The sequence below is a fragment of the Bipolaris victoriae genome, assembly GCF_000527765.1.
Source record: "Bipolaris victoriae FI3 unplaced genomic scaffold scaffold_143, whole genome shotgun sequence".
In the NCBI taxonomy this organism is placed as follows: domain Eukaryota; kingdom Fungi; phylum Ascomycota; class Dothideomycetes; order Pleosporales; family Pleosporaceae; genus Bipolaris; species Bipolaris victoriae.
Window position 1 is genome coordinate 1 of NW_014575249.1, and position 18,146 is coordinate 18,146.

The following is an 18,146-nucleotide window of genomic DNA, read 5'->3' on the forward strand; positions in this document are numbered from 1 at the left end:
CCCCCGGGAACTTTCAGCACCTCACTTCGACATACGAAAAGTGAATGGCCGGACAATCCACGATAGCAGAGTATATCTCATGATATTAGATAACTCACTAATGCAAAAACCTCGAGCAACGACATGATTTACTCATTGCGCTATTAACATTTGTTCAAGCCACTCAGCCGGCGTGAAGTCACGTGACTGGCACCAGAATGCGCAAACGGGGGTGCAGGCCGTGATTAATCGAGATCAACGGACTGGATATGGCGAAGGAAGTTGGCGATTTGTTCTTTTTTCGAAGGATATATAGTGAGATATGGTGGTGCTTGATTATATGCATGCTTGAGAGTACGTAGTACGAGGTGAAGTATTAGTATTCCCTCTACCAAGCCCATCAGCTATCCATCTTTTGACTATAATACCACATACAGAAAGCGGTAAATCCAAGTTGCCTACAAGAACCTTTGCTACATCCTCCACGGCCACAATAAGGCCATATCCGCAGAACGTATGACGTGATACCATTCAAAGCACCTCAGCATACCCCCTCTGGTACTTCACGACGGGCCGCCAGTCACCCACACCCTCCGCTGTCACCAACCCGAGCACCCCTCGTACCCACCCAAACGTTCTCGAACAAATCCCCCAACCCCACACTCGCACTCTTGCCTCGCACCACGTCGCCAGACCGTACGTTTCACAGCATCCCCCCACCTCAGCACGCCTCACTCACTTCGTCATCCGCAACCGAGTGTCGTCACGCGCATATGCCATGCTGTTCTGAAACACAAGCTTGTACTCGTAGTTATGACTCCACGTAAGTAAGCGGACGGCAAGCGGGCGGGCGAGAAAGTGGGGTCGGGGACAACGTGTGTTCGGTGCGTCGGTTTGGTTGTCGCGTCTTGGCGGGCTGGTTACACGTCAGGAGGGGATGAGGCGAAGGGAATCTGCCGGCAGGCTATTCCTGTTTGGGATAGGGCGGTGAGAGATGTAGATGCTGAATTCGAGCAGCGAGGGTTGGGGCGGGAGGGGCTGCATGGTGCGTGGGGCGGGTAAGTAGGTCTGAGGTGTTTGAGCGGGAATGATGTGGGTGTATGTATGTGGTGGGCTGGATTGGGAGGTTGGTCGTGTGCATGTACGTAGAGGGCCTGCTGGTTTGTACGGTGTGTTTTGAACGGTTTTTTTTGTTTGAACGGTCTGTTTCGAGTTGTTAAAACGGCATCCCTGACTATAGTGGGATCCCAATGGAGAAGGAGTATCTGGTATAATACAAAGCGTATGTGCTCGGCCTTTCACATGACAGGTCGACACGTGCAATGTCAACGCGTACCTACACGCGCCGAATACTCGACCGTACCGCACTTGGTTTGAATCACACATGTCAAGTTGTCATGGACGCATCAGACTGACAAGCTGTCAGTGTCTTCTAGGCCGTCCAACCCTCCATAGCCCAGACCCCATAGATGGGCTCCATAATACCTTTGGTAGTTGCCCATCCACACCTGTCGGAAGCCAGTGATGGCGCTCTTGAAACTGTTCAATAGTTCGTCATCTTGCTGCCGGTCTGCTTGGGTGGTTCGAGGGAAGAACTTGGCCCGCAGAACGTGGAACCAAAAGGTAGACTCGACAATCGCCATGAGCCCCAGGCCAGCATATACTGTGTAGCGTACTACAGGTCGAGCCTCACGGAGATGGTGAAGGAGGTTGATGGATGGGAGCGAAGGGTTCTGGGCAAGTTGGTCTGGCCTTGGTGATGGCGGGGTGGGCTTTGTGTGAGCATGTCTGGCTGGGTGCTGATAGGGCCGCGCCCTGACGGTGGCAGACCCTGCTTTTTCGCGCACCTGTTGGAGCGCATTGAAGGCCGGATTGGTGGGCAGTCTGCTTTTGGCAAGTTTCGGTGAGGCCCGCCAAAACGCCATCTCATTGGCCGCGTGGTGTTGAGACGAAATAGACGGTCAGAGATGGGATGAGATGCAACTTTGTTCTCGCTGCAACTCACACGGCCTATTACCTGCCTTTATCTGCCCTCGAGACATTGCATTGCTCGCCCTCTGTCGCATGTCTCCGTCGTCGTGTGCTTTGAAGGGGCAGCCTGCCAAGAGGCAGCATGTTTGTTTTGGGTCTAATTTTGCGAGGTTATTGGGAGTAGCATTGGCGCCGGCAATCTCAGAGTTTGTGCAGGGGGAGTCGCGTTAGCGGCATTGGCGGTGTCGGGCTGCCTATTGCGAGCATGATGACGATGATGATGCGGTTTCACGACTCCAGGCGGATCGCGAGGGGCGCAAGAGTGGCCATGGTGGGTGCGTGGGCGTGTGCGCCGCCTACACGATACACGTCTCTGGCAGCACTGCGGCGAGTGCGAGGCAGACGGCGGGCGCAAAAGGCGGTGGCTGGCGTTGGGCGGGGAATTGCTGTGCTGGCAGGGACACCTGGGCTAGTGGGGACGCTGCCGATAGTCAGTCAGGAACACAATAACACCACGCGCCGTGCCAGACGGCTCATCCATTCCCTATCCATAACTTTTTGTTCTTTTTTTCCTCGCTCCCCCTTTATTGCTCTCCACTCTTCCCGGTAACCCAAATCTCCCGGCACTGCAGTGGCGCCGCCGACGACATCCACTCAACCGGCTTTACTATTATTAACCAAACAGTATTGATAACCAGCGCCCGTGTTTACGCCAAAACAGAGAGGAGGGGTCGCATCCATGGACGCCGTCGGCCTTGGCTTAAGTGGCATTCCAGGCCCGCCTCGCTGCTGCTGCGGAAACCATGATTGTGCTTTCCTGGCTTACAACGGTCGCCTGCTCGAAGGTTTAGAAAGAGACGTTTCCAAGGCTGCTCAACTCGGCCAAGTATGTGCGCCCATCACCTTGCCATCACTGGCCACTGCCCGCGCCTGCCGCTAACTTTTGCCCTGCAGGCTCTCCTAGTCCGCCACGAGGCCTATGTAGCCGACTCGGAGCGCGAGCGTAGAGAAATGATTGCCACGATTGAGAATCTCGAGCGGGACAAGAGGCAGCTCGAGACGCAGAATGCCCAGTCTATCAAGACCAACCGCGACCTCCTCGACCAGCTCGAACAGTTGAACAACACCGTTGCCGAGTCCGACGCCCACATCCAAGCCCTCGAGGACACGCTGCGATCGACCGAAGACGAAATCGGGCGCCTCGGCTCCCTGGCTGCACGAACCCAGTTGCTCGAGAAGCAGCTCATCGATCTCGAAAAAGAACAGTCTCAGCTTCAGCGCAGCCTCGATGCCAAACTCGTCGACGAACGGACTGCCATCCAGCGATGGAAGGCGGCCGAGCGCACCATTGGAGACCTCCAGGACCAAATTGACCGTATCGAAAAGGAATCCCGAGCCGAACGCCAGCGACACCACGAGGTCGTCGCCCGCATGGAACGTCGCATGGCCGTCGAAAGCGAACTCAACTCTGCCGCAACCCGGCTCAAGGCAAAGGCAGGCCACGACAAGGGCGGCAACGGTGTCGTCTCTCACTTCGTAAAGGATATTCTACTGGACAACGCAAATCTACAACACGGTATCATGGAACTACGCGAAATGCTCGGCAACTCAAATGAAGAGGTAGAGCGTCTTCGAGACCAGCTCAGGGATCACCAGCCAATGTCACCCTCGCAATCCGGAGAAATCACCAGTCCAACGCTACAAAAGGAACTCGAAATGGAACAGGAATCGCTCAGCCAAGAACTGCACATCCACCACCACTTCCACGGCCCGAAGACGCCCAGAAATCTATCAAAGGGACCGGCCCGGGGAAGGTCCAAGAAGAAGCGATTTACTCTGACTCCCACTCACTTCGACCCACCGCCAACGCTCGAGCGCTCCTCCACCGCTGCCATCCTGAACCAGACTGCCGTCACAGTGCCAAACTCGCATCGATGGTCTCAAGCCTCCACTCTGGGCCCGGGCTCATTTGCGGGCTCGCCTGTCTCCGACTCGCGTCGCGGATCCATGTACGATCGTGTCTTTAGCGAGGCATACGACTCTTCACGCCCAACCAGCCCTCCAGACTCCATTTGCTCCCCCATGTTCGGCCCTTCTAAATCAAATGACTACAGCTCAGATCATGACGTTGTGCCATCTCTCGGTCGAAGACGCTCAGGCACGCTCGATCAAGGCAAGAACGTCGTCAGGCATTCGCGCCGCAAGTCTCGTGGTCTCATGCCTCCGAGCCTATCCAACATGCGCAGTTCCAGCACACCCATCTCCTTTACTACCAAGAGCAGCCCCGCTAGCGCCGTCATCTCGGCTGTCAGTCCCGCAAATTCCTTTACAAATGATAGTTTCTCCCTCTCGCCCGCTATGCAGACGGAGCCTCAAGCCGCAATCCCCGAGGAGTGCGAAGAGGCTTCTCTGTCAACGGCCGAACCATCTATCGCCAACTCTGCCGAGTTTGAGCCTGACGAGCTCGTGTCGCCCATTTCCGCCATGCGTCCTTCGCTACACCGCCACGCCTCGCACTCATCTCTCATTTCGATTTCCGGCATGGATATCCATACGCTACAGTCACGACCCTCGCAGCTCATGTACTCATCTCCACGCTTTGCAGATGTCGGCCTTGCTGGATCTGTCGGACCAGAAGTTGCGTGGGGCGCCACTGCGTACGGCACATTGTCGAGCAAGGCAACTGATGGCAGCATGCTCAGCCGCACCATGCTCAGCATTGCGAACCAGAAGCGAGGCCCCCGCAAGAGCGATGGCCACCAACCCAACACCAGCCCTGGCATCACGCAGAAAGTAGGCGGCTGGGTCTTTGGCAAGTGGGGCGCTACTCCCGCTCCTCCCTCCGAGTCTGCTACTCGTCCCCCATCCGTCTTGAGCCAGCAAACGCAATCGAGCGCCGACACGGGTTCCTCCAAGGAAGGCTCCGAGAGCTCCAAGAAGACCAAAGATAAGGCCAAGGCGAGAGCCAGCGGCGTCAACCAAAGCGGTCCCATCTGGGGTGTCTTCGGCGACGCACCCGAAACTCCCACAAAAGTCGTAGTACAAGACTACGACGCCGACGCCCTCGGCGATGCACTTGCTGATGCAGAGAAATAATTTCGTTTTTTCCTCATTTTTTTTCCTTTTGTTTGCTCAACGATCACAATCGTTTCATGACTCGACATTTTTAGCCACATCATCGTCCTTTTTTTTCGCATCTTGGCTCACGCAACGCATCACGATAGACTTGCATTATAACCGGCGTTTTCTTTTCTTTTCTTTTCCAAGGATACATTCTCCTGCCGTCTCTCGTTCATGTCGGGATGATATGGGTATAGCGTGATGATTATATTAGAGAAAAATTATCAGATAACGTGGAGGCAGGGGGAGGGAGGGAGAGAAATTGATTGATTGATACCCAGGGTATATACAGTATATACATACAAGTTGCATATATATGTATACATGGTCATATACTTGGATGTGCAGGCCATGATTGATGTGTTTCTGGTGGTGCTTGACATGTTCCTTGCGATGCCCTTGCCATGGAGATAACATACGATTCAAGGATACGTCACAAAGCTTTCTATAAACATGAGAAGATTCTTTTAAATCTATATATTTCATTACCACTACTCTCTGCCTACTGATTCCCCATTTTTAGTTACATGATATTCTCGCCAAGTGTAGCTTCAAATAGAAGCACGTGGCAGCGATACCGTGCACATCCCCGCTAGCTAATCATATAAACACTCAGTCGTCTTCTCCGCATCGGAGATTTCTTTTTTCCTTGAAACCACGTGCGTGCGTGATCAGAGAAGCTGGGGAAGATGCTATGTCGAATCTGCTTTCACAACAAGGATTACCTTGCTTCTGGATTCCATCGTGATGCTGGTAGAGTATGGAAATACCCAGCTTGGAAATACTTTTGTTCAGTCAATAACGACCATGACTTTTGTCTTTTTGACCGAAGGCACCTGACGGTTGATGACCTGTGTGTGCTGGCGGATCTCGTCTTCGAAATCATCTTCCAGGTCAACAACCCGACCTCGTTTCTTGCCATCATGTTTGTTGTGGCCAGATTCTCTTGGCTTGGCCGCCCGGACTGGCAGTGTAGGTGCCATGAAACGCTGTAATCGACCACCGAACGCATTATCAAGACTGGGCTTCACATCCTCGCTCTCATCCTCGTTCGCATTCGCTGCATCCAGAATACGGTATTGCTTACGGAGCGCCTTGACATCGTGTTCCTGGTTGAACCTAGAAACATCCAGCCCGTTGATAGTGCGCAGACCCAATGCCTCGGCCCGATCATCACCCCAGTACCAGGTAGCATCGGCAGTTTGTGAGATGCGTTCGTTATTTTTTCGCGAAAATGCACGCGCATCAATCAAAGCCCGTCGACCAAGGTCGAGGCTAAGTGTTACAATATCGTCAGAATCGTATCCGAGAAGTTGTGCCATGGCATTGCGCTCGTGCAAGCGGCCGGCGACACGAGCGTAGGGGATGGCGAGCTCCTTGTCTGGCGGATGAAGAGGATAGAAATCTCCATAGTCTTGGGCTGCTCTAGGGATCGGAGCATCAGAAACCCATCGTTTGTCTGACCTAGAAGCATCGCTCGTGTAGGCGCAACCATATAACCAGATTGCCGAGTTGAAGGGTCGTCCTTCATCGTAGTCGTCGGTCGAGGCCTTGTCCAAATTCGACCATTTTAGCCTGATAGACTTGATGCTCATGATGTCGGTGCACACAGCCTGATCGGACTTGGTTGGAAGAAGACGGACGGTGTCACCGACAGCCAGCATTTCTGAGCCGACAAAGATGCCATGGCAGTATATCGTCGCCTCTGGCCATGTTCCTCGAAAGCGATGCTTTCCCATAAGTGAGAGGGTTGAGGTCAAAGCTAGAGCATTCTTGATGCTTGGGTGCCAAAGGTCTTGATCTACATGATGAAGAAGCTCTTTCCAAAGAAAGAAAGGACGACTTTGTCGCAATGAGATGTACTTGTACCGCTTCGAAAGCGATTTATCAGGGTTGTTTGGGTGGGGAATGAGTTCTACTCTCATGTCCGAGCACGACCCGTTGGAATTCTTGGTTGAGTCTAAGAGGTCAGTGGTCGGCGTTTGGGCCACCTCTGTTACTAGACCAGCCTCCCAGCGTGGGACGTCAAGAAACTCATCCGTCTGCTCATCATACAAGCACAACTCGTTGGTAATGTCATGTCTTGTGACAGCGACTCCATCAGCCAGATGGCGGATGAACATGATAATGTCTCCATTACGAGGAATCCATTGGTCTTGTGATCTGAGGGTTTGCAGTAGCTTCGGGATGCTCTCCTGTTCCGCTCGCCAATCAGGACTCAAAGGCTCTTGGATGGGCTGATCAATGCATTTGTGGCTTCGGAGCTTTTCAACTAGGTTCCGATAGACGTCGGGTGTACCATCCTGATCTGTTCTGGTCATATCGAGGCCAGGGCTTAGCTTTTTGGGCCTTCCTTGAGCTGCAGGTTGCGAGATTATAACCAGGGGTGGGACCGGAGTTGGCTGGACGCGGTGGGCGCTGTTGGGTCGACTCGAAAAAGATGCAGAAGCTGAAACATTGGATGAGCTAGCAGAACTTCTGGGGCGGGAGCTGTTGGACATAGCGCGGGGAGGGCCGCGACAAACAGTACAGGGACATCCTATGCTGTTGCCGCCATTGTTCATGAGATATCCGAAGTGGGGAAAGAACCGGTTTGGAGAATCAAATTTCTTGTGGCTGGGGTGTCCAAACAGATACTTGTCGAAGCATTTGGGATCTGAGGGCCGTGGCCTCTGCCACATGGTATAGCCTGTGGGGAGAGCTTCGAGAATGTAATGCACTCCCGACTGGGCGCTTCCACACTGCTCCATCCATAATTGACCGATTTTCTCGAGGTATAATGTGGGAGGATTAATTTGGGTGTGCGTGCCTGAGGCTGGAACGTGCAGCGGATCGCCGTCGGAACAACCAGGCTGGAGTCGTACGACGACTCGGCCAGGAGTCATGATTGTGGCAGTCTCAAGTTGATGGACAGGATTCACAGTACTTTGTAGCTGTTGGGGGGCTGACTTCTGGCTGTAAGGTGAGAAATTGTGGGGGTGGAAAAGTTTAGCGGGGTGTTGGTGAAGTCAGCAGGATGTGAAGGCAGGAAGGTGCGTCAAATGCAAACGTTATGGGCAGCTGGCAGGTACGTCTACGAGAGTCAGCAAAAGGGCGCAGAGACACAGCACGCGGCGAGAGTGAGCAGCAATGAATGGCGTCTTCAAAGCGTGTACTAGACATCACTGACAGTGGCCCGTTATGGTGGCAACATGCAAAAGACGCGTGGTGTTGGTGAGGGTGAAGGTCAGAGTTGCATGTCTTGGCAGCCCCACCGGCAGGCGTGTTCCTTGCTCACATGCAGGAACGCGAGATTTAGCGAGTCGTGCTACTCACTGACTTACTCTCTCTGCTCCGCTCCCCCTTTTTGGCTCAGTCACTGCCGAACCACAACAACAAACATTCTAGCCGCCGACCAAGCACACTCAGCATGTGATATCCACGAGCAGCTGCGTGTTCCGCTGTGACAGCTGCGCGTCTGGGCCGCAGAAGGCTGGGTGGCTGTTGGTCCTCACGTTCAGGCCGACCGCTGTCACTAACCCTCAATATACTTAGAGTTACCTGTGATGCGCAACCACCCGTTCCCGAGACAGAGCCGTGCAGTTCCACTAGAGTCCATCCCCCGTCATTGAACACGCCATGACCTGAGGCTCTAACCACACATGGCCGCCGTCGATACTGCAACGGTCCTTAGTGCGTGATGGAGTGCAGGGCTCATCTGTTTCGAGTCCTTTCGCGGTCAAGTCCACTATTGTTAGCCCGGTTAAGCTTTCGACGGAATCCACCTTCTAGCCGAGACAACGCCCTTGTCCCATGCCCAAGCATCTCCTGGCTCACTTCTACCCACCTCTCTTCACCCGCCTTGCTTGCCATCCGCAAACCTATGCCCCCGGTGTATAGAGCGATACATAGTGGCAAGGAAGTCCAAGGGGCAGCCATCGCTCCAACCAGCCGGTCCGCCCGTTAATCTCACCTCGACCAAAAGCCCGGCCTTCGGATCCCTCGCTATAACCTTCCTACACACGTATCCGCCATTCCGATGCGATGAATTTCTTCCGCTCCAGTCGCGCAAACTCACACTTCCCCATTGACGATGGCCGGCCAGCAAAGCGCATCTCAACTCCCGCTGGCCAGCGACTCTCCGTCATCCTCGACAACAAGCTCACAAAGTCACCCGCCAACACAGCCAAAATCAATGTCACCACCGAGAGCACATTTTGCAACGACCCATCGCATCAGCACGTAGGCCCCGTGCTGCATGTTCACAAGAATGAGAGGAAGAAGGGGGGTGTCTTTTCCGCCTTGACTGGCGGCAGATTAAGCACGCCCAATGAGGATCGATCCAACAATGGGAGCAACCTCAGTGTTAGTGTTTGGAGCGACAGGGAGGATGAGAAGTTTGGTCATGTAAGACAGAGACGGAGGGGCATATTTGCCTGGGGACGGAAGAAGCTGGCTTTGGTCGTTGCTATCTTGATAGTGCTGATCGTGGCTTTGGCCGTTGGCTTATCAGTGGGCTTGAAGAAGCACTCTGGGTCAGTCACCCGTAGTTCACCATTAAAAAGCAACACGCACTAACGCATGACACAGTAGCCCATCCCAAGATACAGCAAACGGTTCTCAATCGGCAGGCAGCGCATCCGGTACCAACAATCACAACCAAGACAACGGCGCCGATTCCCCGACCGGAACCGGCAAACCTCCTGCCCCATCTCCTGCAGCCCCACGACCCTCTGTTCCTCCCAACTTTCCTGTCGGCGCTTACTCGCTTGCGGTCTTCCTCGATACTGTCACACCAGAGTGCACCGCTAACCAAAACACCTGGACATGCGCCCCAAATACAGACTACTATGCGGATCCGCAGAAGGCTCTTACCGTTCTCAACTGGGAAATCGCCGGTTCTTCGGGATCGTACAAAATCTCATCCAAAGGGCATGATGATACATTTGATACGACCTTCCAGAATGAGAACCTTGAGCTGTTGGATCCAGGACAAGAGACGGAGCGCTACCGGTTCCAGATTTCTCGCTCAAAAACCGTAAACATGACCGGTACTCTTGGGGGCAGCAAGGGCGATTTCGAGTGTGATTACAGCGCAACAAACATACAGGCATTCCTATACACCAAGATGCTCCGCACTTATCCTGATGACACAATCGCTGTCAAGAACACCCCGAACATCCAGTGGCCATTTGGTAAGCGTGATTCATTGTCTAGCTTCTACTTTCACATGCTAACCCCGTATCTAGCTGTGCGCATCGAGCAAGCTGTGGCTGGTGGTGAGGGTGTGCCATCCTGCAAGAGTTCATCAGGTGACAGTGTTGGCCTCAAGGCCCAGGATGCGGGCACGCTATGCTCATGTCTCTACAAGAACTGGACGCCTCAAAAGTAGTCAAAAAGCAATTGCAATTTCTTTGCTCATTATCATCATCATCTAGCGTTTCCTTTGTGTAATGTATATACTCTTAACATAGCATAGCGTAGCAAGCACTTTCCTTCTACTAAGGGGCGATGGGGGCGCACAAATATCGGGGTCACCAGGTATAGAACGCGTTGTTTTACTGTACAGGTTGATCATCATTTTTCTTCTTCTTTACGAGGTAAAGCAGGCGTCTCCTACATGTTGTTTTTCCTATTTCAAAAAAAAACATATCTCGGTAGTTGAATTCTCTTTGTACGAATAGCAGTTGGCGGGGGCGGCATCCTAAATTCCTTTGTTATTTTCCGCAGGACAAGCACAACGCCCATTTCGGCGCAGATTTCAATGGCCTGCCGCATGCGGCCAAACACCGACAGATAAAGCAATCATACAGCACATACACAAGAGCAACAAAATAAAGCGTACGCGCTTTGCCAAAAGAATCGTGCGCATTTTCCGCTCAACTGACATATATCGCTAATCATTTCTACTCTCCCGCGGCCTTCAACCCAATGAGCAGTTTTCTCAACATCTGGCCATTTAGCTCGCCAGCCCAACAATCACAAAACACAGTGCACAAGCACAAGGGCATGAGCGACATCCTCAGTGATGATGACCGGGGATCCGGCAGCAGTACACCTTCAAGTGCAAAATACGGTGGATCCAGCACTATGACGATGACAGAGACGGTCGTAATCACTCCTCCATTTTCCGGAACTGGCAAATCACTGACTCGAAAACTTGGCTCTTCGCGTCTGGAACCGGGCACTCCTGAGTCTCGACTCAGAGCAGCAGAGTTGAGAACCAAGGCGAGGCTGTTGATGGAGCAAGCCGAGAAGGTACAGAAAGAAAAAGAACGTGCTGCTCATGAACAGCAAGCTGGTCTCCCTAAGGGTTCCGCGGAGAAGTCTAAAGAAGTGAATGATGCTACAACCACCAGTGTTCTTAAGCAAACTGCATCATCTTCTCTTCCTACCCCTCCCATCACCCAACCAACGCCGCAGACCCGTCGTCCCAAAACCAACAAGACACCCGCATCGACAACTCCACCAGACTGGTCCGCCTTGTCGTCGAGCCAAAAGTGGAGCACAGATCCCAATCTCCGTGCCCGCGAACTGGGCTCTAAATCCGCCATCTGCGCCGACCTCCATGAGCCCGAATACGCCATGCGCGACGCTGAGATCCGGGATGCACTTACGCACCTTGTTTCTCTGATCCAGGGCTTCAGTCGCGAGTTCTTTACTGGCGAGGTCCGTATCCCTGCGCCTGACGGCATTCTTCCAGCATCATTCTACGAGCAAATGACGCCACAGACGGCCAAGGTGGTTCACTGCGTTGCGAGTGGTGGACCAGCGGGCCAGTGGGGATGGCACGACTTGTTTCTTAACGAGGAGAAGAGACAGGCACTTGTATGCGGAGTCATCGGCAACGTGCTTGTAGAGCAGATATTTGAGAACGTGTGTTTCGGGTTCGGCGAGGAAGAGAAGGATGCTTTTGCCGCTCTGGAGCGGGAATTGAAAGATGAGGATGGTAAGTTTTTTCTCCTTTTTTCTCATTCTATTACATCGAAAATGATAGCTAACATGCAAAAACAGGCTTCACCCGACACTCCTGTTTCTCCCAGACCCTCCACAACCTCACTCACAACGCCACCACCCTCCCCCCTACCTCCTTCACAGCACACATCCAAATCATCCTCACAGCACTAACCACACACCTCACCCCCCTCATCTCCCTCATCCATCCTACCCCACTCTCCACCCTCCCATCCCTCCTTCCCCCCTTATTAATCCTCACCACTCGCGCCGCCCTCCTTTCCCTACACATGCGCCTTGACCCACACACACTCTACCGCTTCACCCCCTCTTTTAAAGAAGACACCTACACCTCCACCCGCATGCAATGCACGAACTTGACGCAGATGCAGCAACTATGCCCACACAACCAAACCTCCGTACTTACCCCCACCGAACAAGCCCGGCGCGCCACGCTCTCAAAAGCCGAGCTGCGCCGCAGCAAGGGCGATCAGGCACTCACTCAAATCATCATGTTCCGCGGCGTTGTCGTGTTTCGGAAGGGAGGCTGGGAAGATGGCAACAGTACCGCGAAGAACGTGGTGTTTGAAAAGGAGGAGTTTGCCGAAGAAGGGTATAGAGAGAGGCTTTTGACGAAGGTGTGGGTGTATTGTCGGTGGGGGAGGGGTATGGCGAAGGGCATGGATGAGGAGATGGGGAGGAAAGTGCATGGGGATGCGTGGAGGGAAGGTGGGTTTGTCGAGTTTACGGGGTTGGAGGGGGTGTGGGATTGGTTGGGGGAGGAGGCAGGGGAAATGAAGAAGGGGAGGGGTGAGGATGAGGAGTAGTAGAAAGATGGTGGTGCTGCGGTGTGGGTAGATGTTGGTTTTTTAGTTGGATTTCTGTATGTTGTTTAGTGATACAATGGTAGTAAGGGGGGTTTGATAGTTGACAAACACTCTGGGGAAAGGGGGCGAGATGATGGTGGCGATGTTTTGCTAGGTTGTAAGTAACTAAGAGGTGCGAGATATTGAAGGATGGAGTTGAGGTTATACTGTATGAAACCACGCATAGTACGTGTAACTTTGCGACTGTAGACAGCGCTATCGTATCATCCGCAGTATATACTCTTACCAAATGTAGAGTGTTCCTACATGCTATGGCAAGAAAGCCCTAAACCGTAACAAACCCGTTTAAAAAGAAAATCCAAGCCGAAGAAACGCTCCATTCTCAGCACCATTTGGGATCTGTCGTGCCATGGCACCATATTCCACAAATGTCCTCTCAGCCGAAATGGCCTTGAGAACCTGCACCTTTGTGTTCCATCCCCACAGTCTACTCTATACCACGATACTCGCTCCAATTTAGTCTGTGTTGGTCGCTGCCAATAGACAGGGACGTCTTCGGTGCTACATAACGCGGTTCGCCAATTGGCTCCGAGAAACAATGATCATAGGTGGCTGTTCCGTGTCTCTTGCGTGGGTGGAAATGTGCCTGGTATGAACAAGGACGTTGTATATCGTTTGGGTTGTGGATTGGGGCGGGGTTTGCAGAGTTTATGTTTAAGTACGGAATGCTAACAACTTACGTTAATTTATTTTAGCTAACAAGCAATTACTTTAATCTTACATTAATAATGTTGCTTATGAGAAATTTGTTAACTCTAGTGAAACAATCGAGTAAAGTATAGAGTATGTGTAATCGTTAGGCATCCAAGTCAGGTATGCTAGGCTGGAAAAGCGGGATAATAGATTTTATATTAGGAAATGAGAATGGCTTTACTCCCTCTTTTACATTAGGTGTAAGTTGAAAATCGAATATATAGTTGCACAAGGTAGTTATTAGTTACATAGAAACGGACACATCCCTCTACTTGCATACTTTGTCCAATCTTGAATATATTTACTGCATACAGTTGTTTCGAGGCTATGATGATATACGTGTAATTATCTTAGTGGCTGGCAAACCACAATCTCTCGATACATCTGTGAACGTAACGAGTGTGTGTAGTTACTTTAATTCATGGCCTGCAAGTCTTGAATAAAGTTGGCAATACTGGACTTTACCCTTTTTTTCGTCATTGGAGAAGGAACGCATATCTGTGTTGTGGCTGATCGTATGCCTTAATAACATGCGTGTGACTAGATGCATCAAGTAAGATGCCAAGGCTTACGGTCATGGGCGGGGTAGAACTATATTGTAGCTGTGTTTGAGGTGAAGTAGCACTCGCTAATGATTGTACCTAAATTAGCCAAGAAGGTGGCTCTTGTGACTCTCAAGGCTGTAAAGACTGCTAACGCTAACATAGATGAAAGTAAGCAAGTCATTCCCAAATAGCATGGTTAACAAAAAAATTATCAGCACCATTGAAGACTATCCTAGCTCAATACACGCGTGCAAAAGGCGCCGTTCACAGTACTCCTGCAGCTTCTACTGCCTCAAAATTGCTCAGTCTTGTGACCTTGCCTTTTAGCACCGATGAACCAGTGTCCACTTCGTGTGTGATTCTCTTTCGCTCTCGGTTAGACCTCACTGTACTTGTAGACATCGTAGCTTCTATTATATCTTGTTCATGATCATTAGTGGTATTGGTAAAGCAAATTTCTCAAAGCAACTAATCTCAGACAACACCCATATTGACTCAAATAACAATCCAATTATACTTCAGTATTAAATCTTTAAAATTCGACCCGTACAGCCAGCGCCGTCTAAAGACTCAAGGGAAGAAACGAAACAAGGAAATAGAAGAAGAAAAAGGCTACATACTACACTCCCCCCTTCTTCTTTCATCATCCAAAGTTCCCCATCCACATGTAGCGTGGGTATCAATATATACATCTGAATCTCATACGCCCCACCGCTTAAAGAAACTAAGAAAAAAGAGCGAAAAAAAACCTTAATCCAGTTATATGCGCAACGCCCATCGAAAAGATTCATGCTAACAAACAAACGAAAGAAACAGAAAGAAAAAGGAGGAGAACGAGCGCTATATACTTCCACTACAACATCAACATTCCCTTCCTACAGAAACCTAAGAAAAGACTGTACGTCTACAAATTCTCCAACATATCACTCATCTTCAACCAATCACTAAACTCACTCTCACCCTTCTTCTCCCCATCCTCCACATCAACCCTACTCTCCCTCTTCAACTTCTCATTCACAAGTTGCAAATCAAGAATCGAGTCCTTTCCCGTACTCTTGCGCTGGCCAAGCCCACTATCCGCTCTCGGGGACAAAAGCCGCGTTTGAATCGCTGTTGAGGAAACAGGCATGGCGGGTCTGTCTGGCTGCGAGGGGGAGGGCGAGCGGGGGTTTGTAGAAGAAGAAGTGGCGGCGGCTGCGGCGGCGGAAGCAGAAGCGGACAAGCCTCCAGTAAAGAAATCCGGGCTTTTGAGTATGTTGGGTGTTGAGGGTGATTGCGGGATCGCGCTCATGCCGCCGGTTGAATTGCGTTGTTTGAAGGGGGCGCTGATGCGGAGGCTGAGGAGCGTGTGTTTTTGGCGGGGAGGCGAGGAGGTTGTGGTGTCGGACTCCGAGGGGAAGATGGCGGATTTGTGGCGGGTGAAGAAGAGGGAGGATTTGCGGAATATGGAGGTTGAGCGGGGTTTGCGGAGGGGAGGGGAGGGGACGGAGGAGGCGGTTACGATGGGTTGGGTTTTTTCTTGGGGAATGGGGTGGGCTTGGATTTGGGGCTGGGGTTTGGCGGCTGGGGTTTCTCTGGTGATGGGGAGTTCTTTGGCGATGGGAGTTTCTTTAGTGGGTTTCGAGGGGTTCTCTTGGTCCTTCTGTTGTTCTTTTTGGATGCGCTGCTTGAGTTGCTGTTCGGAGATCTGCTTGGCTTTGGCTTCGCGGGCAGCTTTTTCTTCCTCTTGCCTTGCATCGGGTTTAGGCTTCTCTGTCTTTACTTCAGTCGGCTTCACTTCAGCTGGCTTCACTGTCACCTCTGTCATTACCAGCCCCCTCCTTTCAGCACCCTTGAGCATATCTTGAATCTTGCCCTTCTCTTTCTCGTCGAGACCTTCAGGCACACAAGCCAGAGGCGTAAGACCCTTTGCATTCTTATCGCCCAGCTTTGCACCCGCACGTAGTAGAGCCGCAACAACCTTGTCACCGCCACCCCGTGCCGCGGCATGCAAGAGCGTGTTCTTCTCCGAGTCAATGACATCCAACTTGGCACCTCGAGTGAGCAGTGTAGTCACAATCTCCAGATCCCCGGCTTCAGCAGCAAAGAACAGAGGTGTGCGTCCAGCGTCATCAACACACTCCACGTTACCATTCTCCAGCAACAACTCCTCCACAACATCAGCACGACGCGCCTTAACCGCACAATGCAACGGGAAACGGCCCCTGTAGAAACCAGAAGCAAGCGCCGGCTTCGCATCTCGAGCAAGAAGCAATCTCACAACCTCGATATCGATACCCGGGCATTCCTCCAGGACAAACGTAAGAGGATGAATTGTCAAACGAGGAGGTTCCGTGAATCCTTGCTGAGGACAGGGCCAAGACGTACGCTTTGCATGCCTATTGCTGCTCGCATTGGGATCCGCACCAGCATCCAGCACCACATTCAGAGCCTGAATAAGATACTCTGGTGCCAGTGGGGGCTGCAGCGAGATGTGCCTTAGAATAGCCCACAGCAGGGACTTTCCAAGCGGCGACTTGGGCAGGTTGTTGACGTCTAGACCCATGGAAATCATCATCTCGAGATCGCGGATTGACATCACCGTCATGAACGGCGATACCTCATCCTCTGCGCTCTTGGGCTGCTCCCGCAGGACGACCGTCCGACGGACCCATTCCTGCTGCGCAAACGACTTGTAGATTTGCTTGTTGACTTCCTCCGACGACTGCAGCATGTGCTTGTTTGGAGTCCACTCTTCAAACTCAAACGTAGCGCCGTTCCTGAGCAGTGCGTCGACGAATATCGGCTTGCCCATGGTCGCGGCGTAGTAGAGCGCATCACGTTTCTTGTGGTCTTCGTGGTCGGCAAAGTTCCAGCTCGCTTTCGCGCCCGCCTTTTGCGCCAACAGTGCTTCGATGACGGGGAGACCCTCCTCCGGAAGCGTCTTGACTGCGAGTATGAGCGGCGTGGCGCCAGATCGATCGCGAATGCTTCTGCTCACGCCGCGTTCACAGAAAGCTACGGTAGCAGCAGCGATGTTTTCCCAAGTTGCCGGGGCCTTGGGACAGTTGGCGACAACATGGTGCAGTGCACTGAAGCCGTTCTTGTCCCATGCGTTGACACTCGGTGTGGTAACGAATATCGGTGCAATCAACCACTGATGGTTCTTGACGGCGAGAAGAAGCGGCGTATTCTTGTTGTTGTCAATGGCGGTAGGATCTGCACGAGCTCTCAACAGCAAGCGCACAGTCTTATCCAGACCGTTCGCAGCTGCGAGATGCAGAGGCGTTTGTCCCTGTGCGTTCGTCTTGCGGAAGTTGGAGACCTTGATGAGGGAATCCAGCACGGGCTCGTTCTCCTTCTTGCACTGTGTTGTCGCAAACAACAATGGCGTCAGTCCTCTGGCGTTGAATTGTTGGGGGTTCGCCTTGTTCTTTAGCAGCATGTCAATGCACATCTTGCTGTGCGTCGCAACATGAAGCGCAGTGTTGCCCTCGCTGTCTTGTGCATTGACCTCAACACCTGCATCGATGAGCATCTGCGCAATCTTCATGTGACTGAAGGACGGCGACACGGCGTGATGAAGTAGCGTCTTTCCATCGGGGTAGGTAACCTTGGCATCGGCACCCTCCTCGATCAAAGCCTCAGTGATGGTTTGGATGGTGTCCTTCTCTTTTGTCAACGGGCATTCGAAGGCAGCCTGGAGCACACTCATTCCCTTCTCATCGCGGACCGAAAGATCGGGGTTGCGCTTGAGGATGGCCTTGACGACTGGTGCTCCTGCACATGACAAAGCCACAAAAATCGGTTGCAGTCCTCGAACAGTCTTGCGGTCTGGATCGGAGCCCTTTTCAAGGAACATCTCCACCAACAGCGCGTCGTTTCTCTTGATAGCTTCCACAAGGACGTTCGACTCAGGGTCGCAGGCTGCAGCGAAGATGTCGGCAATGAGGTCGTTGCCGATAGAGAAGCGACCCTGTGTCTTTTGCACATGCTTCAACAGCATTTCCTTCTCTTTTGCGAGCTCGTTTCGTTTGGT

At 52.2% G+C, this 18,146-nt stretch overlaps 5 protein-coding genes across 5 annotated transcripts; 3 read left to right on the forward strand and 2 right to left on the reverse strand.

Moving 5' to 3' along the window:
* Positions 1–1,433: 1,433 nt before the first annotated feature.
* Positions 1,434–1,730, reverse strand: COCVIDRAFT_53091 (hypothetical protein; the record flags this gene model as incomplete). The annotated part of the gene is made up of 1 exon (XM_014695845.1): positions 1,434–1,730. A coding segment is annotated over one exon (297 nt), but the record flags the coding sequence as incomplete, so codon positions are not given.
* A 959-nt stretch (positions 1,731–2,689) lies between these two features.
* Positions 2,690–5,046, forward strand: COCVIDRAFT_31092 (hypothetical protein; the record flags this gene model as incomplete). Its single annotated transcript, XM_014695846.1, has 2 exons — positions 2,690–2,836; positions 2,905–5,046. 2 exons carry the CDS (start codon positions 2,690–2,692, stop codon positions 5,044–5,046), a joined length of 2,289 nt encoding a protein of 762 aa, XP_014551332.1.
* Positions 5,047–5,861: 815 nt separating this feature from the next.
* COCVIDRAFT_113179 (hypothetical protein) lies at positions 5,862–7,955 on the reverse strand (the record flags this gene model as incomplete). Its single annotated transcript, XM_014695847.1, has 1 exon — positions 5,862–7,955. One exon carries the CDS (start codon positions 7,953–7,955, stop codon positions 5,862–5,864), a length of 2,094 nt encoding a protein of 697 aa, XP_014551333.1.
* Positions 7,956–9,093: 1,138 nt separating this feature from the next.
* COCVIDRAFT_113194 (hypothetical protein) lies at positions 9,094–10,441 on the forward strand (the record flags this gene model as incomplete). Its single annotated transcript, XM_014695848.1, has 3 exons — positions 9,094–9,584; positions 9,640–10,244; positions 10,299–10,441. The coding sequence occupies 3 exons, from the start codon at positions 9,094–9,096 to the stop codon at positions 10,439–10,441; spliced, it is 1,239 nt and encodes a 412-aa protein (XP_014551334.1).
* A 1,082-nt stretch (positions 10,442–11,523) lies between these two features.
* Positions 11,524–12,788, forward strand: COCVIDRAFT_45609 (hypothetical protein; the record flags this gene model as incomplete). Its single annotated transcript, XM_014695849.1, has 2 exons — positions 11,524–11,998; positions 12,064–12,788. Coding segments are annotated over 2 exons (1,200 nt in total), but the record flags the coding sequence as incomplete, so codon positions are not given.
* Between the last annotated feature and the right edge of the window lie 5,358 nt (positions 12,789–18,146).